At 44.2% G+C, this 27,946-nt stretch overlaps 1 protein-coding gene across 2 annotated transcripts; it reads left to right on the top strand.

The window, feature by feature from the left end:
* Positions 1-4,503: 4,503 nt before the first annotated feature.
* On the top strand, positions 4,504-27,723 carry TBX22 (T-box transcription factor 22). 2 transcript variants are annotated; one of them, XM_083596015.1, is made up of 8 exons: positions 4,504-4,719; positions 6,215-6,362; positions 11,524-11,625; positions 14,704-14,878; positions 15,988-16,152; positions 18,825-18,889; positions 20,519-20,604; positions 25,213-27,723. In XM_083596015.1, exons 1-8 carry the CDS (start codon positions 4,572-4,574, stop codon positions 25,824-25,826), a joined length of 1,503 nt encoding a protein of 500 aa, XP_083452141.1. In that variant the 5' UTR covers positions 4,504-4,571; the 3' UTR covers positions 25,827-27,723. The 2 variants fall into 2 exon arrangements, with proteins under 2 accessions (XP_083452141.1, XP_083452142.1); XM_083596016.1 differs by lacking the exon at positions 20,519-20,604 and having other exon boundaries at positions 25,213-25,745.
* The last annotated feature ends 223 nt before the right edge of the window (positions 27,724-27,946 follow it).

Below are 27,946 nucleotides of genomic sequence, written 5' to 3'. Positions count from 1 at the left end.
GTTAGGAACATAAGAACATTGGAGGATTCCTGCTGGATCAGGCCAAAGGCCCATGTAGGCTGCTAATAAACCCATGGGAAACCTGCAAGCAGAACCAAAGTGCAACAACACTCCTCCCACCTGTGATACCAGCAACTAGCCTTGCCTGCAGCAGTGGAAGCAACACACAGCCATAGTGACTAGCAGCCCCTGGAAGCAGTTATCCCCTAGAAATGTATCTAATCCTCTGTTAAAGCCATCCAGATTGGTGGCCATGACTACATTTTATAGGAACGAAATACAGTTTAACGATGCACTGCATGAAAATGTGCTTTCTTTTGCCTGTTTTGAATCTTCCAACACTATTGGGTTATTATGACAGAGGGAGAAAATATATTCTCTATCTGCTCTCTTCACACCATGTAGAGTGCAACACTCAGGTTTAGGAGAAGCCTTACTCCCAATACAGAAGTAATCCATCTTGGCTGGACTGTGGTGATGAATTATGCCCCCCTCCAAAAAAAAAAAAAACACCCTGGTGGATAATAGGGATACAAAATACACTTCCTAAGCTCCATTTTATACAGCAAGGCTTACTTCTGAGCAAACAAGCAGAGGTTTGCAGTGAAAAGCATTTTTTCACATCTCTGGTGAAAATCTCATTGATTTAAAATTTAATTTCCCCATTACTCTCTTAACCATTAGCAATATTCCAACGAGTAGCACATCTTAGAGACCAACAGGCCTTCTTCACTAAAAGTCATGCAGTGTGGTGGTGGGGAACAGGCCCCTGGTCTAGACAAAGCTGGACCAAGGCATTTGGGGGACAAAACAGGAAGTCCAAGTGGTGCTCATCTTGCCCACACCATATGGTAAAATAAATAGTGACTGTTCACCACCTTTTAATGTTGCCCTTCGTAGCTTGTGACTGTCCCAGGTCTGAGGGTGGGGGTAGGGTGGGAGAGGAGAGACATTGTAAATAGAGTTATCTTTGCAGTGGAGTAGTGTTTGTTTGTTTGTTTGTTTGTTTGTTAAAAAAATAGCTGACTAATTTGTGTGAAAGAATATATGTAGCAGGCTAGGAGCCTTCTCAAAGCATACTGTGCATTAAGATATGCACAGTTTGTAAATGACAAGTGCACATTACTTCACTATCCTGAAGAATGAATGGACTGTGTACACAATGATTGAGTATGGCTAAATGAGGCATCCCCAAACTCGGCCCTCCAGCTGTTTTGGGACTACAACTCCCATCATCCCTAGCTAACAGGACCAGTGGTCAGGGATGATGGAAATTGTAGTCCCAAAACAACTGGAGGGACGAGTTTGGGGGTGCCAGGACTAAATCAATGCACAAGTGCTTCCCCTTTGGAAGTTGAATTGTAGTAGCATAAGCCTCCTCCCCATTTTTTTTTTAAAAAGTACAATCCTCTGTATAGGGCTAATGGTTCTGCTGGGAGCCACCGAGAGTGGCTGGGGAAACCCAGCCAAGTCGACAGGGAATAATAATAATAATAATAATAATAATAATAATAATAATAATAATAAGTTAGTAAGTGAAGGTTACTTCCATGTAAGTGGAAATAGGATTGCAGCCAAAATAGCACTTTTTTAGTTTTTAAAAATAAAAATAAAAATCCACGCACATGGAGATCCCCTTGCTCAGGATGTCATTCTAAAATCGTGCCGTATTAATAATACCACTGTGTATTTTACTTACACCAATAAAAATATTTATGATTACAATAGACTGATATTATAAATGCAGTAATAGAGTGTTTAATATTATAACCGGGACATCTGCAACGTATTAGTTTGATTCATTCCTGCCCTTACTGTATTTGGGACGCGTCTGGTAGCGCTGGCAATGTATGTTTACTCAGAAGTAAATTCCACTCGGTTCATCAGGGGGTTACTTCCTCCGATAAACTTGCATATACTAATAAGTCACCAGAGTAGGGCTTAGGGGAGTGACCAGGAGATGACCTTTTTGAGCTGTTTCCACCTCTTATACACGTTTTTAAAACACACGTTTTTGTTTGTGTAACTAACTGTTAGGTTTCCCAGTTATTCTTGCGCGGGGTAATTTGCTGGTTTAAAATTTATGTTGTAAACTGCTCTGGGATGTTATGAAGGGCGGTATACTGCATATTTAAATATTTAGATATTTAAATTTAGATCTGCATAAACATAGGTTTATAAAAAGCATTACAAGAACAACGCGAGTAACATCCTGCAGTCGAAGGGCACAATCCGGCTAGCGAAGCGCGTTGACATTGCCACTAATTCCAAGAGGAGCTAAGTACGCCCCAATGCAATCAAGCAGAAACGAAAAGTGCTTTGAACTTTGGCTAGATTGCAACTAATCTACCTAATTTAGTCCTGTTCACTAATTTCAAGGGGTCCACTCTGTTTAATCCAGGGTTGTGCCCAGCGTTAGTCATATTCATGTCAGACTTATTGAAACTAATAGGCAGGACTACGGTCCATTAAATGCGTAAAACTTAGTTGAATACAACCCATATTTCTCAGCCCCATGGAACTCGGAGGGAATTGCCTCCAGGTAAACATGCTATTGCTCTGATATTTGGACAAATGCAAAGGCTCTGAGAAGGCAGCTGAAATTAGCAAGCCCAGCGCGATTTATTTCCATTGATGGAGTCCCTCCTTCGCCTAATCTGTTCCAGGCAGTTATTTTTCTGGGTGGTTCTGCAACATGCGATTGTCCCTGGAGTGGCTTTAAAATCAAAATGAGGAAATATCACATCCTGGATTCTGAATGTCAAATGGGAACCACCAAACCGTTTTAAGCCTGAATAAATGAAAATCCCCCCCCACACACACACGCCAGCTCGTCTGCCTGCCCGGCTATTCACCACTGCTTAAGTAGAGAGGAATTGAAACCAAAGTACAGTATTTGGATTTAAGCGGCCTGCGTAAATGCTTTTTGCACTCCTAAATGGAAGCCTATGTGTTGAAATGTCAACGATCAATGAATGCTATGACTTATCCATCCCTTACTGTTCCCCTATTGCTGTCCCTTCCCGGTGGGAATTTAGGGCACCTTCCAGCCAAAGTTAAAAGCACTTTTCATTTAAGTCTGATTGCATAAGGACGTGCTTAGCTGTTTCCTGTTGGAATCCACAGCAATTTCAACGCGCCTAGCTGGCCGGATCGTGCGCTTCGATTGCAAGCGCCTCGCGGCAGGGACCAGCCCCTCTAGCTTTCGCGCGTTGCTATTGTAAAGCGCTGAATGAAACTCAGGATCAGCATCATCAAAGAGACGCCGTTCCCACCCTCAGTTCCGACAAAACTAGTCGCCCCTTTGGGGCATTTTTAAACAACTTCAAGGGAAGTCATTTTATCAAATAAGCCTGCGTGGAAGAATAACTTGAAATCAACGTATCGCTTACAACGTATAGCTTTTACTGTACTGGGCAGTGGATGTGGGTAGATTTCAACGGAACTTCCTTCCCCATAAAAGGCTTCATCGGAAGATTTGACCCCGAGCGCGCAGAATTCAACATGCAGCCCGATCTTGTCCGTGTTTACTCAGAATTAGATTCCATTAAATTCTCTGCCACTTACTTGCAAGTAAAGACTCATAGGCTTGCAGCGGCTGGGATAGCGACAGCTTTGTTGTTGCTGATTATTTTATTTTATTTTGTTGTTGCTGTTTTCGTAACAGAATTAAACGATAACAGTAATAATAATAATAGGCAGGCATGTTTGTTTCGATGGAAAGGTCCGGAAGCAAACTCTTTGAAACGTTGCTTCTAGCCCTCATGAATTCCTTATCCCTCCCACGCCGCCCAGTGGTGCGAAGACTTAGCAGGAGACAACTCGCCAGATCTAGACGGGGATTGCAGAAGGGACGCCCAAAAAGACGCCTCCTATTGCTACTCGCTTCTGCGCTTTGCCTGGCAAATTGGCACCCAGCAAGCAATATATGTCGAATTCCCTTCTAAGTTTGCCGACGGAAAGGAGAACAGAGTCTCCGACATCCATCCCGGTAAGGAGGGGCGAGTTTTCCTCAACCCCATGGCCATCCCCTCCCCTTCCCCATTTCTCTCCCCCGCACCCCCTTCCCCCTCTCCCTCTCCCTCATCCTCTCTCTTAAGCACTTCCAACAGTGCCTAACACAAACAGTGGAGTCTGTTGGCTCGATCCAGGTTCAGCTGACTTCGCGTTCCCTTTCCTTTTCTTACCCTTGTCAGTCTTACTCCTCTGTCCCTGGGATTTGCCAAAGAAGGCAGTTCTGTTCTCTCCACACACCCCCTTTTAAAAAAGTAGGGATGGAAATGTCGTCTTCTTTTTGCTAGTCGCTTCCTCGGAGAGCCATTAGGAATCCTGAATGGAGCTGGGAAGCTGGATATATTTTCTCACTCCATAGGATGCTGCGCAAAGTGTTGGAAGGGGGTTGATCGGGCCACAAGCCCTTCTAAGCTGGGCTGAAGTTTCTTTTCGGCTTTGAAGAGGGGGGAGTCGCTGGAGTGGGAGTAGGGGAAGCAAAGAAGAAAGGCTTCCCTCCTGATCTTTCTTTATTTTATTCTCTAAAAGAAGAAAGAGACTCCACATTTGGAACGGGGATCATGGCTTTGAGCTCCAGGGCGCACGCTTTCTCCGTGGACGTTTTAGTGGGAAACTCGGGGAAGCGCAAACTTCTGGATTTGGAAGAAGAGGAGTGCTCTGCTGAGAAAGCAGCCGAGAAGACAGTCTTCGGGAAAAACCAGGCGCCAGGTAAAGTCGCCCTTCTTTCTTCTTTCTTCTCAATGTAGTGCTAGTCCGTCAACCGCCGAATCGTGCAGTCCAAAACCATACATTCTTCGGAAGTCGGTCAGCGCGTTTAGACTTGTAGCCAGAAGGATTCAGTCCTAATTTCCTGCCCCAGATTCCCTGATAGCAAATTCCCATTTAATCCAAAAGGATTTACTTTTGAGTTACGATTGCGCTGTTCAGCTGAGTCTCCCTCTGCGTCTGATAGGGTTTACTGCCTGGTACAACCTTAAGAAAAGCATGGCACGGGAACATATTCTTTATTGTATTTCCTCATTTGCCAGCCGGAAAAAGAATCCGGCGTCCCCCTAAAGCTTGCTCTGTTTTCAATAACGCTTGCCCCAAATAAAAAGTTAGGACTGTGTTGAATAAGCGAAGGGTAAAATAACAAGGGACTTTGTACAATGAAGGCGGACGCACGCCGAGGGGGTACTTTTCCAAATCCGAGTGCTGAACTGTGAGTTTTTAATTTAAGATTCTTAAATGTGAATAGGGCTCAGCCGTGCTCCCAGTTCTACTAAAGGGAATGGATCAAAGCCTCGTTTTACACCGAGGGAAGAACAAAGCGATTAATCTGGGGCCTGTGGGTGATCTGTGTTCTGTTTCGGGCATAACCTTTAAACTCGTGCAATTCAAATGAAATTTAGAGAGGCCAATTGCAGCGAAAACTACACCTAGCGCTCAATTGAATGCCAAGTAATTGCTTCAGTGGCAGCGGAAGAGGGGAAATCCCCCCCATCGTTATTTGCACCCCAGGGAACATACGACCCCGCAAATGTTACTGGACTGTAACTCCCATCATTCCTGACCATTGACCAGATTGACTGGAGCAGATGGAAGGTGGCAGTCCAAGAACACCTGCAGGGACCGAGAGTTCCTCATCCCGGAATTACTCTCGTCTTCCACACATTTACTTGCGAACTCTTATTTCCCCAAAATTTCTCCAGGAACGAAGCCGTGCTAAAATAAGTCATATGTGTGCGTGCGTGCGTGCAATTGTTTCAATGGTTTCTTTAAAAAAAATATCCACACTATCTATTTAAAGCACATTAAAAGCACTCTGTTTTCCCCAAAGACTCATGGAAGCTGTAGCTTGTTAAGGGTGCTTAACAAACTACCCTTCCCAAGATTCCTGCGTGGTGCTGGCAAAGTACTTTAAATCCATAGTGTGAATGGAGCAGGTTCGAGTGCCATCAGATTTTCCTCCCAGCAGTCGATAGGAAATATCGGCGCCTACAAAGACTCTGCCTAGAAAATCCTTCCAGGACTTCAAATGGATATTTGAGAGCACTTCCTAAAAACGAATGGCTCTCAATGGCCCTCGCAACGCATCCCTGCAGCTTCCTCTTGAATTCCGATCCGAGCCACTCGGAAGGAAAGGGAGCCAATGGCATGTCCAAGCGACGGGCACTCGCTGTAGTTCTGTCCCCGTACCCCGCTTGCATTTATTTCCTCCCAGAAAAGAAATCTAAGGGAGAAACGGCGGGCTCCCTCCCGGAGGAAACCAGAGAAGGGGCCGGAGCGATCCAAGTGGACCTGCAAGGTTCGGAATTGTGGAAGAGGTTTCACGAAATCGGCACTGAAATGATTATCACCAAAGCCGGCAGGTAGGGCATCTGGCCCGGAGTTTCATATCTCTCTTCCTTTTTTTGTATTTGTGTGTATGCGTGTGCTGCCCCCAGATAGCACCCAAAATTTCCAGTGTTAGCGACTGTGCTTGCCGGCGTGTCAGCTGCTGTGCTAAAAATGCACACGATTGCTCTACCCTTTCCAATAAACCAGCGCTGGCATGGTCTATGCGCTCACGGAATTGTGGGTTCGATCAAGTAAATTACTAAGGCTGCTGTCCTATACTGTACCCGCTTACCTGGGAGTAAGGCAAGCCCCACTGATCTGAGTCGAATTTACTTCAGAATAGACATGTATAGGATTGTACTGTAAGGCCTTTTTCTTTCTTTTAACAAACACGGGTGGTTTCTGGTACATTCGACCTTTCATTCATTCATATTAATATCCTGTTTCTGAGGGACACTTTCCAAGTCCCGCCGGTTTCAACGCCAAATAATTCAGCGCTCTCCTGGAAAGTAACTGATTGATCTTGAGAGTGCTTTGGTCGGAGTGGGTCGTGCCCATACTATGCACAAATGGCATGCTTACTCAGAAGTAAGCCACACTGTGTTCTAGGGGGGGGGGGCTTATTTTAACAACGGAGACAAATTTGTTCTCCCCACAACTCAGGGAGAGGCGTCGCTATCCTCCCCTCCCCCTTTTATTTCCAATGAAAACGAAACGGGGAAATCAAGGGACCTTTCTTGCCAGAGGTTACATTTTTTAAACTCAGCACCTCAGTGTCTGAGGCAGAATTTCCGTCCATGGTAAGGCGAAGGGATACAGGAAAGTCTGAAAGTGCCTTATATAAATCACAATTCAGAACCGTTGTTCCATCTACCCTAACAATTACTTTGCCTGCTCCAGTTCTCTAGAGACGCGGGTGTGTGTTGGTTCTTGCTCAATCCTGAACCGAAGCTCCTTATAATCTTGGAGGGTGATTCCTTCACACACACACCCCTAACGCTTAGAGTTAAGATAATTTGTTTTCCTTATTTCAAACCAAATATTTGCAGTGCGGGGGATGGGGGAAGCACAGGCAGATATGTTTATAGTTTGCTCCTGTCCTTCATCTACACTGCAGGCTCCCCTCTCCTCACGACCTGGAATAAATTCTGTAGCGAAAGGCTCCTCCTTAATAACAGTGATCCTGGTAAGATCGTGATTTGGGAGCGTGAGAGAAAACTGATGAGCTAATGGATAATTCGGTGGCCAAGGACTTTACTATGGGGATTTTGTGATATGCGTAAAACTTATCACTGGTCTCCCGCACCGACAATGCAGTAGCCATTTTCTAATATCATTTAAAATAAAATGTTATTCAAGTCCCGGGCTCGCAAACGCTGCAGGACCAACTTAGCAGGTTTCGGTGAAAAGCAAGTAAAATATATCCCCATCCTTAAATGCGGGGAGGGCTGTAAACCACTGAACCCAGAGTCTAAAATTACGTTAACTGCACCACTGAATCGATAAAAAGACAATCTCTTCCCACGATATTCTTTCTCTTACCACCGCCTCTCTCACAAGTTCATCTTTTACTGATCAAGAGAAATAACTATAATAACCTTCTGCAGGTTCTTTTCTCCATTAAATCTATTCGATTCCCAAAGCAGAGCTCCATGAATTAGTGGATGACGCGTCACTATCACCAAGGCCGAGCTGTTAAGGCAAAGCTTGAGGCTGCAATTTCATGTACGTTTACATGGGAATAAGAACTCGGTGAGACTTACTTCCAAATGAAGCCTTAAAGGAACAGAAGAAGCTGCCTTATACTGTCAGTTTGTCTACATTGACTAGCAGCGGCTCTCCAGGGTTTTAGAAAGATAATCTTCCCAGGTTCTAAATGCAGATGCCAAAAATTAAAGCATGTGCTCTGCCACTGAGTTAGTACGATTGGGTGACATGTCACTAAGAAGGAAGAATGTGAGGAGCCTAATATCAAGATCCTAAACATCCTTGGTTTGATGTCAATGCATTTCAAGGCAACCTATTCCTAAGTAGGTGTCCTTTCTTTTAACTACTGGAGGAAACCTGTGCATGGATTTGATCTGCCTACAATCCTGCCTATGGTTACTTAGGAGTAAGGCCCTTTAAGCCAAGCAGGACTTACTTCTGAGTACTTGATTTATTTGATTTCTTACCTGCCCTCTACTATAAGGTCAGAAAGAGACACAAAACATTTCTGATAAGCCTTCCTAGAGAGAAGGCTGACCTTGTCACCAGTATGGTGTCATTAAAAGAAGGAAGGAAGGAAGGAAGGAAGGAAGGAAGGAAGGAAGGAAGGAAGATGCTTTTAAAAATTTGTTTTCAAACATCCATGCCTGAGGATGTGTGCTGTGGAATTCCAAATCTCAAGATTCCAGTGTTTTTGGCACTCAGTAGCTAGATGGATTAAATGCATAGCTTTAAATGCTTTTGCTAACTTTGTGCACCCAGTTGCTGTTTGGCTGAACATTTTTGCAGTTCTTTGCAGAGAGAGGGAGGAAGAGAGATTAATTTATGAAGGTCATAAGAAAATATGAAGGGACCAGTCTGATCAGGCCAAAGACGTCTTGTTCTCAACCTTCGGGAAACCTGCAAGTGGCACCTGTGTGCAACAGAGTTCTCCCCGCTTGTGATTCTCAGCAACTGGTATTCAGAGGCTACTGCTTCAGACAATAGAGGGAGAACGTGGCCATCATGACTAGTAGCCATTGACAGCCTCATCCTCAACAGATAAGAGTTGTGAGGAGTCAGAGTGCAGTAAAAATCCCTGGCCAAGTCTCCCCTCTCCTCACGACCTGGAATAAATTCTGTAGTGAAAGGCTCCTCCTTAATAACAGTGATCCTGGTAAGATCGTGATTTGGGAGTGTGAGAGAAAACTGATGACATCTCCCCTTATTTAAAACACCTCACGCAACATCCCTTGCAAGATTATTAAAACAATGGGAAGCTTTTGTAGTGCCCCCAGATGTTGTTGGATTAGAATTCCTATCAGCCTCAGCCAGCATGGCCTATGGTCAAGTTGAAGTCCAATAGCATCTGGAGGGCACCATGTTAGCTACCCCTGAAGTCTAGGGCAATAAAAGGTTCTGCCCTGAATAGCAGGTGCAGACAGAATGGTCTTCAAAAAAGTGCTATGCAGAGGGTAATATGTTTTACTTCACTTACTTCAAAATGTGGGGAACCATCCATGCCTTATTTGCTCTCTCATCCTTACCCTTGACCTCAGCACTGCAGTGGAAAGCCAGGTCCATGGGGTAAGGAGTTCTGTGGCGCCTTAAAGGCAGAGGTGCACTGGAATTCTATACAATCCTACTCAGATAACAGCCCTATTGAATGTACTGGGACTCACTCCTAGCTAACTAAGGCTGTGTTCACACTCTCAATTACTGTGCACTCAATGTGTTGGGTTTTTACCCAGATTTCTGTGCCGTGTTCACACAGGCCATTATATTTTTTAAAAAATGCACATTTCCTGCAGGGTTTTTTTAAAGCACAGCTGTTTTTTTTGATGCATTGTTTCTTAAACCAGATTCACATGGGTTGGAGTATTCAAGCCTTTTCCAATTTATCTCTAGCCTCCTTTGCACAGGGTAAAGACACCCCCATCCTGTAGTGTGTACACAAACAAAATGTGTTTGTGACACTATGAAGCCCTGCTGATGTGAACAGGGAGAGAGGAAGGACCCATGGAAGGTGTGTGTGTGTATGTTAACAACTTCACGGCCTTCTAAAATGGTAATGTGAACACACCCCAAGTATAGGATTGCAGACACAATTGTTAGGGGACTAGAGGAGGATGGGAAACCTGTGGCCTTCCAGGTGTTTCTGAACTTCATGTCTCCCCAGCCACCATGACCAACAGTCAGATGCAGTGAGAGTTGTATAGTTCAGGAACATCCGACATGTTTATTTACTGTTACATTCACATCCTAACTTTTCTTTATTTCATCCTCACAACAACCCTGTGAAGTAGGTTAAGCTGAAAGATGGTGACTGGCCCAAGGTCACCCAGGAAGCTTCATGGCTGAGTGAGGATTTGAACCCTGAAAGGTCCTGGTCCAACATTCTCACCACTAAACCATTGCTGGCTATCTGTTCCTCACTGCTGGGCTGGAATCTTGTTTTTCTGGTAAACCTTTCTACGGAGCTGGCACATCGACATTCTCTTGCATCCCCACTCTCTCCTCCCCTTGGTCTTCGGTCCTTCTGAGACTTTCCTTCCTACCTTTCAGCCGCAGCCCAAGGCTTGGTAAACGAACAGTCTGGTCTTACTGACAATCTGTTGGAGGGAGAGAGAGAAAAATCCTGCTGTGGTTGGGATCCTTTTCCCCACGAAGCATGTTTTAAGATTTAGCATTGATAATGGTGCCTGAATGATTTCACACGCATTCGCGGATATAGAAAGCTTTTGAAAAACGAAACAAAATACTAAGCACTTTTAATCGGGCTTATTCACTATGACAGAAACCAGCAATTTACGACTTCTAGTAGTATTTTGCGTGAAACTACAGCTATTTATGTTCTTACTGTTAGGAAGGGTTCAAACTATTACTTCCACACCGGTTTCTACCAGGTCTCTGTGGCGCAATGTGTCAGTGCTGTTAACCAGAAGGTTTGTGGTTCGTGGGCAAGATTCCTGCACTGCAGCGGGTTGGACTAGATGGCCCTTGGGGTCCCTTCCAATCCTACAATTCTTTGATTCTGCTACACCTGAAAGTAGATCATTTCTCCCCTTCTGATGTGACAGGGAATGGGGGTGATGATAATAGAGGCAGCAGCAAAAGAGGGAAACTCAGCCGGAACCTGTTCATGTTTACTCGAAAGTAATTTCCATTGAGTTCAAGGGGGCTTACTCCCAAGTCAGCGCGCACAGGATCATGCCCATTTCTTGCAAGTCCCTCAGCTGTAAGCCTTGCAATGCAAAGGGAACGGGGTGTCCCTTAAACTCCAGTGCTCCTGCAAATGTCACAGGGACTGCGCTCAGGCTGGCGGTGTGAAAGGCAGGCTCGCCGGCCTGAGACTTCCGGGGCTCATAAAGCGGCAGGTGTCCCTTCAGGTATGGCTGTGGACAGTTGCGCGATTAGCCTTGAGCAGTGGAGACAGAGCGGCATAAGAAAAGAACCAAGGAACTAGATGCCAAATGAAACCTATTGCTCTTCTTACGCTTCTCGCAGGAGAATGTTTCCGTCGGTCAGAGTCAAAGTGAAAGGTCTGGATTCGATGAAGCAATATTACATCGCCATAGACGTGGTGCCGGTAGATTCGAAAAGATACAGGTAAAACGCGGACCGTTCTCCTTTGGAAGCTAAGCAAGATATAGGGGCAGTTCACACGTGCACGCTCTCATTCGCGGATGACTTCAGTAGGAGGTGACGACGACGTGCCTCCTGCTTGTGTCAGGGCCTCCAGCCCCCAACCAGCACAGAAAGGGATGCGCATATGGTAGCATCCCCTCACACTCAATCTTTTCCCAGCTTCAACTGCCAGTTACAGGATGGTTCCTTCCTACATGTACGTGTGAATCAGTCCCGCTGATGTCGAAGGGACCTGCCCCTCCACCCCAGTAGGCCTAGAATCCATTTTAAAGCAAGCAGATGCGCATCATGCAGGATTCCCTTTTCTCTTTAAATACTTCCCCCGCTCCCTTCCTAATTTCATAATATGACCATCAACTTACACGTGAAACTGCAGTCCGCTCTTAGGCCTATTTTCTCATATTCAGCAGGATCCCCCCCGCCCCCTTCTAGGAAATAACCGCGTGTCCTCAAATCATTCAGGGCCGGAGTTATGCGGAGTAATCGTAAACTGATTCCTCATTTTTAAGCTTTTCTGACCTATTGGCAAAATATATCAATAGCTCGCTGTTTGCACGAATTTACGACATCCCAAATACTTTGAAGTATCTGGACCGAAAAACAGCAGGCAAAAACGGATTGTAGGCAGGGCTCTTCAGACGCTGACAGAAAGCTAAGATCCAAGTCAGTTCTAAATGCGAGTTCTTAAAGCGCAGTCCTATGTCTGCACAAAAGTACTGTAAGCCCTACTGAATTCAGTGGGGCTTTCTTCCATGCAGGTGCGGTTAACACTGTGCAGCCTAAGTAAACTCCTTCATGATAAGTCAAGCCTGCTGGTTCAGGTCTATAGCCCATCTAGGCTAGCATCCTGTGGGCCGACCAGAAGCCTGTGGGAAGCCTGCAAGCAGGACCTGAGAACAGCAGCAGTTCCAAGCAAATGGTATTCCGATACATAGCGCCCCAGACCGTGGAGGTAGAACAAAACCATCGAGGCTAGCAGCCTTGCCCTCCATGAAATTATCTAAACCCCCCCTTTTTTAAAAAAAAGAAAAAGGTCACCTGAGTTGGTGGCCATCACTGCCAGTGCCTCATGAGGGAGAGAGTTCCACAGGTTAAGAAGTATACGTACACACACGGCGGGCCTGCGTCCCCGTGGCGAGAGATTCTATCTGCCACAGACAGAAGCTGTGTGCCCCACAGTCCCGTTTACTTTCATCCCATGCTCTTCCTTCCACCGCTGGTCTGGGAGACGATGTGCACATTGGTTTCTACAGTACCTCTTTCCAATATAGATGCTTTTGATCAGGACTCTTAGGAACACGGGATATTGCCCTATACTGAGCGTGATTATTGCCTGCGCGCCCGGGTTTCAGGGAAGTATTCCCAGCCCTTCCAGGAGGAGATGCCGGGGCAAAAGAGACGTCCTAACCGCTGAGCTACGGCCCCTCCCCAAAGGGCTTGGGGAAAGTTGCAAAGCAAACAGTTCGCAGGACCTCAGGGAGCCTTCGACAATAATTTGACACGTTGAGATCAGGGGCTGCCTTTTGAAAAAGCTGCCTTTCTCTCCCACATCAAAGGCAGCAGGAGTCTTGAGCTAATGCAACAGTGAGTGTGTTACGTCCCAAAGGTTTCAATGCGAGATATGTAATCTTGTTGTTTAAATCGCTCACGGAAATCAGAGATACTTTCTAAAAAATAATAATAATGCCAGTTTCGGTGTTCCTTTTGGGAAGATCCGCCCCACACATTTAGGATATTCAACACATATGAAAAGCACGCTGGAAACTAGTTCTGTGAGAGGAAAGTTGCGGTTCCCATGATTCTCTGCGAGGAGCCATATGCTTTAACCGTGCTTTAAATAAGTGGCGCGTTTTTGCTCTGTCGTTGCTTTCGCAGCGCAACCCTATACATAAGAAAGTTCCCCGAGTTCCATAGGAGTTACTACCTAAAAGAAAATAATAGGATTATTAACACTGCGATGCTATACACCCTTGCCTGGGAGTACGCTCCATAGAGCTCATTGGGCCTTACTTCTGAGTAAGCATGCATATGGTCCTTCTGTCGGTGTTCTAAAGGTGAAAAAATATTGAGATGTCCGCTGCAGAGAGAAACATACTCAGGGTTCAGATACCTGTCCTTGTCTTCCTAACTGACATGAGTGAATTTCAGGAAGCGAATTTTTCAAGCGCTGAGTCCTAAATAGAGCCATAATTTCTTTGTGGGCAAAGTAGGGGTAAGAGTTTAGGGCGGAAGGAGGGAGGGAAGGCTGAGACCTAACGATCGCAAGCCAGTTACGGTCCCACGGAGTGTCCGGCAAGGAAATGGAGGCTTTAAAAACCTGACTACTGGGGATACTGCACACCTGGTCAGTTTCTTTGGAATCCCTTTGAAGGGGCCCTGAATTTATAATGAGGCACAGGCAATGCCCCCAAACTCCCTGCACATTTCACAGGACACCAGAACAGAAAGAACCGGCAGGAAACTGCAACTATAGGATTTAGTATTTAATAATTATTGTTAGAGATCAATTCAGAGTTAATTTGCTACTAATAACTGAAGTTGGAGGGTAGCATCAGGTGAAGATCTTACTGGTTTTTTCATTGAGCTTCTTGGTCTCTCTATACGCCAGAAAAGGAATCCTAAGCTACCAACAAAAAACAGTTTAAAGAAGTGGCAAATGTAATGAAAAGGTAGCCTTCTGAATGGGCAGTGAAAGATGAAGGAAAGTCCTCAGCATTCCATTTTTAAGGGCTCTTGACAGGGTAGGCTTTGATTGCCAGGTGACTCAGCACTGCTGCCAATCATGTGAACTCTGCATAACTCAGAAAGTGGGCATAATTTTTTTAGGGGGGAGTGCTCAAGAATGTTTATGGGTTTCCTACAGGCAGAGTCTGACTGTGAGAAGAGGATGCTAGACTATATAGGCCATTGGTCTGATCTGACAGGTGCATCTAATGTGCTTATGATGTGTGTTGAGAAGCCAAATACAGGACTTAATGTGGGTTCTGCATCAGATTGTTCTGCTGATTCCTAACCTCACGACTTCTGTCCCTTATGAAGGTATGTCTACCACAGCTCCCAGTGGATGGTGGCCGGAAACACAGACCATTCTTGCATCACACCCCGGCTTTACATCCACCCAGATTCCCCTTGCTCTGGAGAGACCTGGATGAGACAGATCATCAGCTTTGATCGGGTGAAACTGACCAACAATGAGATGGACGACAAAGGGCATGTAGGTGTGGATTGGAGGGTGAACTGCTATAATGGGAGAAGAAGGGAGGGATGGACAGAGATTTCTTGTTGGAACAAGAAATAACTTTTAGGGCTGCCCTAAGACTTCCTTATACAGTCATACCTTGGGTTACAGATGCTTCAGGTTGCGGTTTTTCGGGTTACGGACCCGCCGAAACCTGGAAGTACCAGAAAGGGTTACTTCCGGGTTTCGGCAGTTGTGCATGCACAGATGTGCTAAATCATGCTTTGCGCATGTGCAGAAGCGCCGAATCGCAACCCGCACCACTGCGGGTTGTGAACGCTGCGGGTTGCGAATGTGCATCCCGAATGGATCACATTCGCAACCTGAGCGTCCACTGTATGTGTGTTTATTTGAAACCATTGTATATGGCACTTCATTTTACCAAAATTTCTAGGGGAGCTCATGCCAATTAAAACAAAACAAAACCCACAATCAATTAGGAAGTTGGTAGTCCATCTACCTTTCAGCATTATTACATTCAGAGTCACAGCCCCACATGCTTTGCAGACTGGAATTTAAGAAATTGCGAGCGAGGGAGAGAAAGTTGTGTCTCTGTGCATAAGTGTATGAGTTCCTCTACCATGAAGTTGCCACAGTGATGCAAGGGCCACATTGGGTAAAATGCATAGCTGGAGCCCCTTTGTGATGCAGCACCTGTCCCTCTCATCCTGCTCTGGTAACGTAAGGGCTTAAAGATCCAACGATGGAGCTCCTTACCACCCCCATTGTCAAAGTCACCTCCCTTGGAACATAGATCAGCACTCACTCTATAAACCAGAGATGGGGAAATGTTTTCATTCCAAGGGCCCCATCTCCATTTCTGGGGGCTACATGCCAGCGATAGGCATGGCCAGGGGCAAAAGTGGGTGGAGCAATGGATGTGATTCTTACCTCTGTACAATTGCCTACATTTCAGCCATGCAAAAGCCAGAGGCTTCTATGCACCCTTTCACCCACCCACCCATGCAAGCGAGTGGCACTCAAGGACACAGAATAGGGCTGGGAGAGTCCCAAGAACCAGATATAGTAGCACTAGGTCCCTAGACCTGAGGTTTTTAAAGACATTTGCCTGTCTTCTCTTACAGATTATTCTGCAGTCCATGCACAAATACAAGCCAAGAGTCCATGTCATCGTCCAGGATTCCCGGTTTGATCTGTCCCAGATCCAGTCACTGCCAGCAGCAGGAGTTCAGACCTTCTCATTTAAAGAAACTGAATTCACCACTGTCACAGCCTATCAAAACCAGCAGGCAAGTTACTTAAGAGATGCTTCCAAAATGGTACTTCCATTCATTTCTCTTCAGATTTTGGAACTGTGCAAATTTAAGGTAGTTTCTTTTCCCCCTGAAGTGGGACTGATGCATTTTTTTAAAAAAAAAAACCCACACAAATAAATCAACACAGAAATGCATTATATTATGGAAAACTGCTCTGTAAAAAAGTGTACATTAGGAAAACTATCATGCTAAAATGTGTGTATTAGGAGAAAATCACACTAAAATCCCAATGGAGTTTCATGAGAACTCCTTTTTTTTTTAAATACAAGCTGATGTGGAAAGGTGGAGAACTGAATTTAACACAGGAAAAGTGAGAAACTGAGAGAAACTGAAATTGACGCATTCACCTATCCCTAGTGCGCATAGTCTTGGCCTGTACCCTCTAAGCTAGATTACATCCCACAGGTATATGGAAAAGTGTGTGTGTGTGTGTATGCGCATGGACCAAATTGCAGTTTTTCTTAATGTCTTGGGTCAGTAAAATATTGATTAAATGCTGCCCCTATACGAAACTTGATGTTAATGTGAATGAATCTGTCAATTTACATGTAATTTAGTTTCTTATTTTTCCAGTGTTAAGTTTGGTCTGCCCCATTTCTGCATACTTTTCAGGTATTTTTATATTTTAAGCCCTCATGAAAATTCATATGCATTTTCAGGCACATTTCTCCTGTCATACAGTTTTTGCAAGTCAGGTTTCCTCTGTACAGTGGATTTATACATGTTATTTTGGCTGATGGATGAGTTCCTTCCACATCCTTTGCACTTATATACACATTTTTGTTTGCATTCTTTAGCTGGAAGACTGTATCACAAAATCCAAACAAGGGCACACAAAAGCAAAGAAGAGCTGTGTTCCGATTCACATGTTTGGGCTAGGGAAGTGTGGGCTTTGTGAAACCCAAATGAATTGCTCTCTCATTCCTAGTTCAGTTATTTATACCAAAATTCTTTTTTGGGGGGGCGGGTGTTTTCTTTGCAGGGGGCGGCACTCATGGGAATTTATTTTGAGTTAGAATTAAAAACAGGGACAACACAAAAAACAATACAACAAGGTTATTAATAGAATAAAAAAAACTCACTGAAAACAATCCCTACTATATCATGCATGTGAGGTCACTTCTTGCTCACAAACTATTTGTTCATATTTAAGATCTTTAAATGACATAAATTGAATGATAATTATTATTACTTATAAATTGTGTGGTGGTTTAACCACAAGTGTGCCAAACTGCACGGATGCATCAATAGAACAGTACTGAAAGTATATTGATGTGAGCATGCATAAGATCACATCAAAACTACTGATTTGGTGAAGTTTTCTCTTTAGAAGAATCAGGGCACAAGTGTGGTCCAGTAACATTAGGGTATGAGTCTGCAAAAGCCTATCCAGATATGAAAAGCTGATGCACAATTTAATATGCAATTTTATGCTGGTTTTGTTTATGTTTTGTATATTTTAAAAATGAACTTGCTTTTACTTCTGACTTTTTATTGATAATTTAAATGCGTATTTTATTTTATGTGAACTGCTTAGAGGTTAAAAAATATTAGCAGTATATGAATTCCAATCAATCAATCAATCAAGGAATGACTTCAAAGGTGTAGCAAATGCAACACATTCTAACCCAACAAATGATTATTAGTTAAACTGGGACTCAAGAGGAGTGGAACAAACTCAAAGAACAATGGCCTCTCAAGGTCTCACCATTTATATCCCTCTCCCTACACTCATGTATACCTAAAACCCCTTACTGAGGACAGTGCTCCACAAAACTCACAGAATGGACTCTAGTGACCACGAAAAGCTCATGTTTATATGTAGGGTAATTGTGACAATTTCTTAGAAACCTGTTCTAACATTGGGCGCATATGAGTAGGGATGGAAGGATGTGTTGGTTTTGTTCTGTCCATTTCTCAGTTATCCAATATTCAATTCATTTCTCCACATTTCTGCAGCAATCTGCATTAAAAAAAGAATAATTAATCAGCATTTTAGTGTGAATTTCTCCCAGCAAACATTTTTGCATGCTGTTTTGTACACATTTTTGCAAACAATTTCCCTTAATATAATGCATTTTTCATGTGTTTTTCACTACTACATTTATTTTTATGCACTTCCCCCTAATATATGCATTTTAAAAAAAACATTGTTTGGAGAACTGCAACACAAAATTCAGGTAAATGTGCATTTTGAAGGATGACTGTAGTTATGTTTTCATATTGTTTTAGAAAGGGCAGATTTCATAGATTTGCCTTTAAGTGTGAATGGAATCAAATTTCTCCTGCAAATGAATGACATTCTGTCTAACTAGGTTTTTGCCATTCTAGTGTTGGGTTACTTCATGGGTAGGCAAATTAAGGCCCGGGGGCCAGATCTGGCCCAATTGCCTTCTAAATCCAGCCCGCGAACGGTCCAGGAATCAGCGTGTTTTTACATGTGTAGAATGTGTGCTTTTATTTAAAATGCATCTCTGGGTTATTTGTGGGGCATTGGAATTTGCTCATTATTATTTTTTCCAAAATACAGTCCGGCCCCCCACAAGGTCTGAGGGACCGTGGACCGGGCCCCCTGCTGAAAAAGTTTGCTGACCTGGTTCACTCAAACAATTCTTTCTTTGTTGTTTTGCTGCAAATGTCCACAGATAACAAAACTGAAGATTGACCGGAATCCCTTTGCTAAAGGGTTTAGAGACCCTGGAAGAAACAGGTAAATTATTACCATTTATTTGCTGGGCTGTCCACTAGTTAAAGGCATCATAGTCCGGCCTTGGTCAGTTTAGTGATCTCCAAATATTTTGACTACAACTCCCATCAGCCCCAGCAAGTGCTGGTGGGAGGAGCTGTGGTTCAAAACATCTTGAGGGGACCAGATCCATGAAGGCTATCCTAACTAATTGATAGTATGAGTTTCAGTGTAATAATTGGTTAACCAATGGAGTAGTATATGCTTTTGCCTTGTAGTTTTCTATTACATAATATTGCAGTTTTCCAGTTTCATCTGTTATTTTTCTAGAACACTTAGAGTTTGCTTTGCTATTAAGCTGCATAAACACATATGAAATAATAAATAATATTTGCACATGGTAAAACAATAGTTACGAACCCCCTCTGTCCAACCCCTCACCTTGTTTTCTGATGACTCCATGGGTGTTGCAGGAGGCACCCAATGTGGGAGAAAGGGAGGAGAGACTCCTATTTTAAAGTGGTCCTTATTACCCGCAGTTTTCACAATATTTCATGTTTATTTCTAATATTCAAACGTATGCCTCTGAATACCAGTTGCTGGGAACCACAAGTGGAGAGAATGCCAGTGTTACTCTTGTGTCTTGTTTGTGGGCTTCCCATAATGGGCGTCTGGTTGGCCATTGTCAGAACAGAAATCTGGGGCAGATGGGCCTTTGTTCTGATCCAGCTGCAAGGCTTTCCTTAAGTTAACAACTGGAGCACATTTTAAGCTAAGCAATTAAATAAACAAAAAGAGATTAATCAGTTGCAATCTGTTTTATGTGTCACATACTACTTTCATGTGCATAGTAAGATATATTTTTGCCAGAATCTCAAGAGGCACCCAGGAAGTCCTGAGTGCTCACTAGAGCTTCTGAGACACCCACCTTCTAAAAACAACCCTCCCTACCTCTTGAGGGCCAAACTAGATTATCTGCAGACTATTTGTTTGCTATATGTGAATAGTCTGTCACTACATCTGTTTGTTTAGTGCAATAAAACTGCCTGGCTTCCTGTCTACAAACTTGCTGGATGCAGAAGCTTCTGCACTGTGGCACCCTGAACAAAATCCAATGTGCCCCGCCATCACTCACCTTCCATTGAACTTCATAGTGGCAGCACCTTCTGCAATGCCCCAGAAGCTTCACACCTGACGTGACTGAGCCACTTGTACTCCCCTTTGATGAGAAGGGTGCATTCCTAGTGTGGAAACTTGCATTTGGATTGCCCCTATCAGAACTGAGGCCTTCATTTTCCGTGAAGTGGGTGGGTGGGTGTAAATCAACTTTTGGTACATAGTCATTGGTAGGTTGACACACTGATAATCTCAACAATATCCTATTTTGTATGCCTTGGTCTCTTAGGATCGTGGGCAAGAAAGAAAGTGTGATGCAGGGATATTTTGCTTGAATTCTGTAATTCCCCCCACCCCCATCTCCATAAAGGAAAGTGGAAATTAGATTACTTTTATAAGTGTTCATATTTCCTATTTGGTCATTTCCTATATGGCTATGACTCTGCTAAATAGTACCCCACTTGTCAATATCTGAACGAGCCTTTGGAACTTATTCCCATGCAAGTGCTAGGCTGATGTCCATGCTTTGCTTTGTAGAGGAGTATTGGATGGACTTCTGGAATCTTATCCGTGGAGACCATCACTTACCCTGGATTTTAAGTCTTTTGGTGCAGAAAGTCAGGGTAAGTACAGAACCATTGGTTCTGAGATCATTATGCTGAACTTTAAGCAACAGTGGCATGCTTTTCAACATGTTCAGTGCAGTCAGTTCCTTGGAGGCTCTGGCAACCTGAATACTAGGATAGCAAGGAAGCTAATTTTCAGTAAAGACATTGCGTCTGATGGCCATGCAAATTTGGCTTTTAACTTTCTGGGCTAGAGAATTAAAATTATTTAAAACATCATTTCCCTGCCCCGGGGAAGGTTAGGATTAGGGTCCATGTTTCACTCCCTGTTTTCTTGAGACAGGGCTGGGAAAGTCTCCTGTATGAGACCCTGGAGATGTACTGCCAGTCAGTGCAGACAATATTGAGGAGATGGATTGGTGATGTGACTTGGTATAAGGCAGCTTCCTATATTCCTGTTAACGCTGTATGTCAGCATGCTCATGAAATGCTTTTGATAAAGGGCCTTTCCACGTTGACCAATACCATGTCTCACAACAATACAATGCTGAGCTGGGCTGACTTGAGCCCTGTCAGGTCTACTCTAAGCATGGCAAAGCCTGAATCCAGAGCAGAGCAGGATTTTTCCTTTTAAACTGTTTCAAAAAGAAGCAGATTTCCTTTGGAAAGACCATAGATTGGTGGTAGAGAACCTAGTTTCATGCCTGGGGAACAAGAAGAACCACTGGTCAGGGATGTCCAATAGGTAGTTCGCGATCTTCTGGTCAATCACGGGGGGTTCGTGGTAGATGATCTTGGTGGATTGTGGGCCCCCCCAAAATAATTAAATAAAAAATGGGGGGGGGGGAGCTCAACAATTCTGGCTTCCTAAAAAAAGCTCAACAACTTTTGGTATATCACTGCCAGTCTGAGGCAAAGGATGAGATAGTGTCCCACTTACCTATGCAGAGAAGCTGACTGGACTGATAGCTGAATCTCATTTCAACCCTGACAACAGGGAGCTTCATTCACTGCCCATAAGGAAAGCAGGCTCATTTAGGGAAATGCCATAGCCTTGCATGCAGAAGGTCTCAGATAGAGTGCCTGGGGAAGTAGATGGACCAATGGTCCAATGCTGTGTGTGGCAGTAGTTGGAAAAATAACTCTAAATCTCCAGCAGAGGGGTTCAGGAAGGGTAATAGGGACACTATCTCATCCTTTGCCTCAGGCATCAAAATACCTTTGGCTGGCTCCTGTGTAAACAGGCCTGGGACTAGGCTGCACAAGGTTGAGCAATGAACCAGAAAGCCCTTCGTTTCAACTCTTGCCTCTATCAGGGATTCATTTGGTGGACTTAGAAAAGTAACTCCCAGTCAGTCCCTCATGGGGATAATCAGGTCCAGCATCCATCGTGCTCAGGCAGCTGTTGGGGTCTTGGTGTTCTGATGAGACCCATCACACTGATGCCACTTAGTGGTGTCTGGTGCCCAGTGGAACTGGCAAGGTGAAAGCCAGGGTGTCCATTATTAAGTGGAGGCAGAGCAAATTAATTCTAGTTTTCTCCCATTTGCCCTCCTATTCACTTATTCCACACTGCACTAGTTATTGGGGATAGTCTGTGGTTGGTGGGGCAGTGCCTCATTTCCCCAAGTGGATCAACCTTTACTGCTGCACCCCTCCCCACCCCCCAGCATCTGCCACTGGAAATGTATTTATTTATTACATTTACATATTGCTTAATCATTAGAATTTCTATGTGGTGTACATAAAAATAAACCATACAGGGAATGTAGCAAGACCAAAGAAATCATCACAGAACCAAAGAGAAACTCAAACTAACTTAAAATGCCTGCTGGAATAAGGGGGACTTCATCATGCACCTGGAGTTCAGAAAAGAGAGTGCTTTTCTAACTTTAATTAGGGAGGGAGTTCCACAAGCTTGGGCCCGCTACACTGAATTCACATCTTCTGGTAGTTATGAGGTGTTCATCTGTGCCACTGGGGAACACCAAAGGGGATCTCATTGATTGAGCAGGGATATAAGGGAGCAGGTAGTCCTAAAGATATTGTGGACCCCAGTTGTTCAGGGCCTTGTAAGTTAATACAAGAACCTTGAACTTCGCTTGGTAACATATGGGCAGCCAATGTGAGCTTTTAGGAACCAGAGTTATGTGTTGGCAGTAGTCTATCTCCAGCAACAGCCTAGCTACAGCATTTTTCAACAGCTGGCGCCTTCACACCAGGCGCAAGGGTAGCTTCACCCATAATAAGGCAGGTCCTGTCTCACTCTGTTCAATGGGGCTTTAGCTACTATGCTGCTACATTAGTTCCAGTGAGTTCCAGTTGCCTGGGGTCCTTATTTTCATTCTGAATAATTCTGCAATAATTTCATACAGAAAGCTAAAATATTTGTTGATTTTGGATGCCAAGTAGAAGGAGGATATGCTATTTTAACAGTTCCTTTTCATCAGCCTAGCAAAGAGGGAGCTGTTGCATCTTTGGGGCCTGCGGGCAGCTTGTCCTTTGAGAATCCTGGGTCTTTGGCTTCTTCTGAGCCCAACTGATTAATCAAAGGGGGATTTGCCCCCTTTTAAGATTTTGCTCATTAATCCATCAATTAAATTGCTCAAAGCTTGCAGCCTGGATAAATACCCAGCTTTACATTCTGGTGAGATAATTATACATGCTTGATTGCAAGGAACATTCATTCCACTTTAAACTCTCTCCAAAAGAGTGTGGAAATGGCAGAATGAGTGTGTGTGTGTGTGTGTGTGTGCGTGTGTGGAGAGAGAGAGAGAGAGAGAGAGAGAGAGAGGAACACAAGGGCAGTCAGAGAACTTACCATGGCACTCACCTCCTCCGTCCCTCAAAAACTGGTACCACGACCCAACTGCAGAAAATAATTCTTAGTTGAATTTCTATCATTCTGTGAAACTGTTACAATTTCAGCCATGTTGCACATACCATCATTTCAGTTAGGCTAATAGTTTTCATACCTTTGGAGACCAAACACAGACCCAGAGTGAGATCTCGGCCCAAAATCATGACAGAGCAAGGCTCCCAAAATGGCTGCCCATGTTCTCATAGGAGAAAATGGGATGTCCCAGTTTTTCTGGGGCAGTTGATGGGTATGAAGCCAGCAGGTTAGGAGAAAATAGAGAGGAAAAAAACAATAATTGCTCAGGCAAACTTTGTGTTTGGACAGGAAGTCCCTTTAGCTCTTCCTGCTGAGACAAGCCAATGGCCAACCTGGGTAGATCATTCCAATACCTGGGATCTCCTTACATCCTAGAGCAGAAGTAGAGACCCTTTTAAGCCCAACAACCACATTCAGCCATGGACAACTTTCCAGGGTCCATGCAACAGTGGTGGGCAGGGCCAAAAGCAAAAGTGCATGGAGCAACAGATGAGAGTGGTTGATTCAGTAGGCCACTTTCTAAACACACAAAATGGAGAGATTTCTACCCCCCCAAAAAAAACCTTTTAATCCTCCAACCAGGCAAGTTATGGCTCACTCATACTTCCACTTGACCCGTGCCTAGAAAGCATGGGTCCAAGTCATTTTTTGCTTGACGTGCTTTCTAGGCATGGGTCCAAGCGGTTCCTCCTTGCCCTGCTCCTGTCTCAGGGAAAACCCGCTCTTTAGTGCTAATTTGGAGCAAATGTCAATCCAGAAAATTGCCGCATGCTCCAATTGAGCACTAAATAGAAGTTTTCCCCAGGGGCATAGGAGCCAACTCCTAGGGATCTTTGCCCCCCCCATAAGATATTTGATGGAGCTGGTGCCCCCAAAGTTGATGGGCATTGCCATTCAAATCGTGTGTATGCACTATGTCATGTGATCGATTATGTGGGGCAGAGCTTACCTTACCAATATTTTATTCAAGTTGGCACCCCTGCCTGGGAGAATGCAGTGGGACTATAGGAACCCTAAGAGGCACTATCCCAATTCAAGAGAACATTTCATCCAGACAAAAGCACCCAAGGAGAGAGGAGAGCATGTTCTGGGGAGAGTCCTGAGGGACAGATACAGAGGACTGGAGGGCCACCTTAAGCCTTCAGGTCTGAGGTTTCCCAAGGCTGGTCTAGGGAAATGCCACTAGACTATAGCCCTGGTGGTTTAAGACATGAAGCACCTGTGTCTTAAACCAGCAGGGCTATAGTTTGGGGCACAGAGTATAGAACTGGACATTCCTAGTAGTAGCCCCAGAAGTTGCTGCCACTGGATATCCTGAGCATTTGAGAGACAGAGACAGAGACAGAGAGAGACAGAGAAAGACAGAGCACACTGCAAGATGGCTTGTTTATTGATCATTCATTCTGATTTGTTTGCATGGAGAATAGATTATGTCCATTGCTTTTTTTATTTTTTTAAAAAAGAGCATTCGTTCTAGTTGTTTTTGGAGAGGTTAGATGACGTTGCATCAAAGCAAGTGTTATCGCACACTTCTCAGAACACTTTCCCATCACTTTGGTTATTGGGAAAAGTCTGACTTTTTGGGAGATGCAGGTTTGTTGTACAGAATCTTCCTAAGTCTCTATTATTGCATGATGCATTTTCAGGTATGTGATCGAACCCCACCTCCAAACAGCAACAATCTGGGAGTAACCAGAGAGAGAAAGGGAAATCTCTCTCTCTCTTTTAAAAAATATTTTAATGACATAATTTTTCTTGTATTACTGTAGGTGGAAGTCCTGGGTCTTCCCCTGTGACACCCCCTGGGGGAACCCCGTCTCCTCTCAGCTCTCTTCTCTCCCCCTCTTGCTCTCCTCCTACACTCCACCTGTCAGCAAGCAACCTCAGAATGTCATGCCCAGAATCTTACCTCCACCACTTTGGCCTCCCTGTCTGCTACAAGATTTGCCCTACCGGCCTTTTAAGACAGCCATCGCTGATATTCCCAAGCCATCCGAAACTGGGAAATGCTTCCAGCCCACCCCTTTTGCCTCACTTCATGGTGGAGATGCCTGCACTGTCTTCTCTGAGCATAACCAACGTCAAAAGTGGCAAAGCAGAAGACTTAAATGGACCAAACCCCCAAGGGCCCAGTTCTGCTGGGCATATGCTGTATGGCTTGCATGCATCTGGAAACATTTTCCCATCAAGTCCCATTACCCAGGAAGCCCTTAATTGTGCCTTACATCCTCCATATGGTTTCTACGGCTATAACTTCTCGATGCCATCCAGGCTGATGAACACAACAGGACATTTCAAAGCAAACGACGGTGTTCCATCCCCTCTCAGAGAGAGCAGGTGCAACCACTCTCCCTGGCCTTCTGCAATTAACCACTGCCTCTAATGGGACTCCTTTAGCATTGCAGAAGCAGTGGCATGTCAAACTCTGCAGAGCTTCCAGCTTTGGCTCATCAGCAAAAGCTGATGGATTCTTGGCAGTGGACCATGGAGTGGACCATAATCGGATGAGTTGAGCGCAAAACTTTGGCATCCTGAGATTCTCTATGGCAGTGAAATTGTGTGTGGTTGTTTTTTTTTAGGGAGTGGAGTTTGCTAAATATTTACCGGAAGGGCAAAATCCGCCAACTGTTTGTTGCGGGAGGGAGACTCACCGTTATTACTGGCAGTGTATCAATAGCAGAGCTTCAGTCCTGGCTGCCTGGGCACTATATAGTGTCTTCCACTCTGCCTCAGAAATAGAGATGCAGGATCATTCCCTGAAGATGGGAAGTACATAGCTTCTGGTGTATCTCTGGGAAGGTGGTGGCGGGGAGGGGTGGACACTATTTGGTGAATATTTGACAAAATGACCCTCTTGTAGGGGAAGGCTCAAGGGTAAAAAAAAAAAAGCCACTCAGAATTTTGCTCTCCACTCAGAAAAAAAGTATTTTGAGAAATTGTGGCTGAGCTCTACCCAAGCTGCCTCACTGGTTTTCTCAAGGGACCATCTGTCTTCATAATAACTACACAAAATATGAAAGATATTGAAATAGGGGGGAAGCTGAGATTGCTAATTTACTCAGTCATTTAAAGAATTTGGGTAAAATGTAGATTGGACTTTCTTTTATTATTATTATTTTTTAAAGCACTTTGCAGCAGAATTTTAGCATCCATGAAATTACTGAAGTGTAAAGTGATCCGAAGGTTATTTTCACCAGACTCTGTGCCTTTCTCATTCCTCAGAGTTATTTTGAGAATATCTTTACATACTCAAATTGATTTCATGGATCTTTCAAAGGACTGATGCCTCAATGCTTCCTGTCCCCAACTCCCTCTCCCTGTTCTCTGAGCAAAGCACTTATTAGACTATTGTCCCATTCATTCTCTCCCTCCCTCCCCCCTTGCCTCCAATCACTATTAACTGTTTATTAACCTTTTCTATGTTCAGTGTCATAGGCCTGTTTCCAGGTGGTTAATCTGAGTCTGGGTTGTACCAGTTCAGGTTGCAGATAGAGGCTGTTGCATTATTTGCTTCTCTTTATATATGTTCTTAAAAGTGCCCTGCACATAGAAAATTAGCATGTTAGGGAAAATTCTAGGTAGGAACCCCATACCCTCCAACATTTCTCCAATGAAAACAGGAACGTCCCATTCCATGATGATAATTATGGGGGTTGGATAACTCCATACCCTCCAACATTTCTCTAATGATAATAGGGACATCCTAAGGAAAAGTTGGACATTCTGGGATCAAACCAGAAACTGGGATGGCTTCTCTAAATCAGGGACGTCCCTGGAAAATAAGGACACTTGGAGGGTCTGGAACCCTTCTCTTGACACTTCATCTAATATATGGAGGGAGATATTCTGAGTGAAGGTTTCAGTCCTGCTGACTCACATCTGTGGTCTGAATTGCTCCAGCCCAAACATAAATTGGCCACCATGAGAACAGAGGGACAAACTAGACATGACATGAAGCATGTGATTGGTCCTTTTATGTGCCTTTAGTTTGGTTCGCTGAATAGTATTTGTGGGGGTGGCAGTGTGCTTTCAGGACAGGACTTTGGGGCAGGTATCCAGAGTCCCATTCTGGACTCAGTCTCCCATTCTGAGCATGGCAGATATTTACTGGGGCACTGGTGGAGGGAAAGTGGTTGTACACACGCTTTTCATTCAGTGCTGTGTTGCCAGCATGTGCTCAGGGCACCAAAACAGCAGAGGCACACACAAAAAGGAGACCCATCAAATTCCACCATAATGGAAACACACACACACACACACACACACACACACACACACACACACACTTTCTTACACTCCACTACAACTCTTTCTCCATTTTTATTTTTATTTTGGTTCTCTTTTTATTACTTATCCCCACCTGAACCTGGGGGCGTTCCTACAAATGTAGATAGAAATAATGCCAGGAAATCAGATCCTGTTGTGCGTTGCAATAAATCTGTTTTGTTTTGTTTTATAGTTCAGTATTGTTTTCATTTCACATTACAAATGGCGGGGCACCAT

The sequence above is a fragment of the Podarcis filfolensis genome (genome assembly GCF_964270895.1).
Source record: "Podarcis filfolensis genome assembly, chromosome: Z".
Classification (NCBI taxonomy): domain Eukaryota; kingdom Metazoa; phylum Chordata; class Lepidosauria; order Squamata; family Lacertidae; genus Podarcis; species Podarcis filfolensis.
Note: the sequence above shows the minus strand (reverse complement) of the source record. Positions and strands in the feature narration are given on the sequence as shown.

Excerpts from the sequence above, each read along its gene's own strand:
- TBX22 (XM_083596015.1), top strand. The coding sequence starts at position 4,572 with ATGGCTTTGAGCTCCAGGGCGCACGCTTTCTCCGTGGACGTTTTAGTG. Across the intron at positions 6,363-11,523 it reads ATTATCACCAAAGCCGGCAG|GAGAATGTTTCCGTCGGTCA; the intron begins GTAGGGCATCTG and ends CGCTTCTCGCAG. Across the intron at positions 14,879-15,987 it reads AGATGGACGACAAAGGGCAT|ATTATTCTGCAGTCCATGCA; the intron begins GTAGGTGTGGAT and ends CTTCTCTTACAG.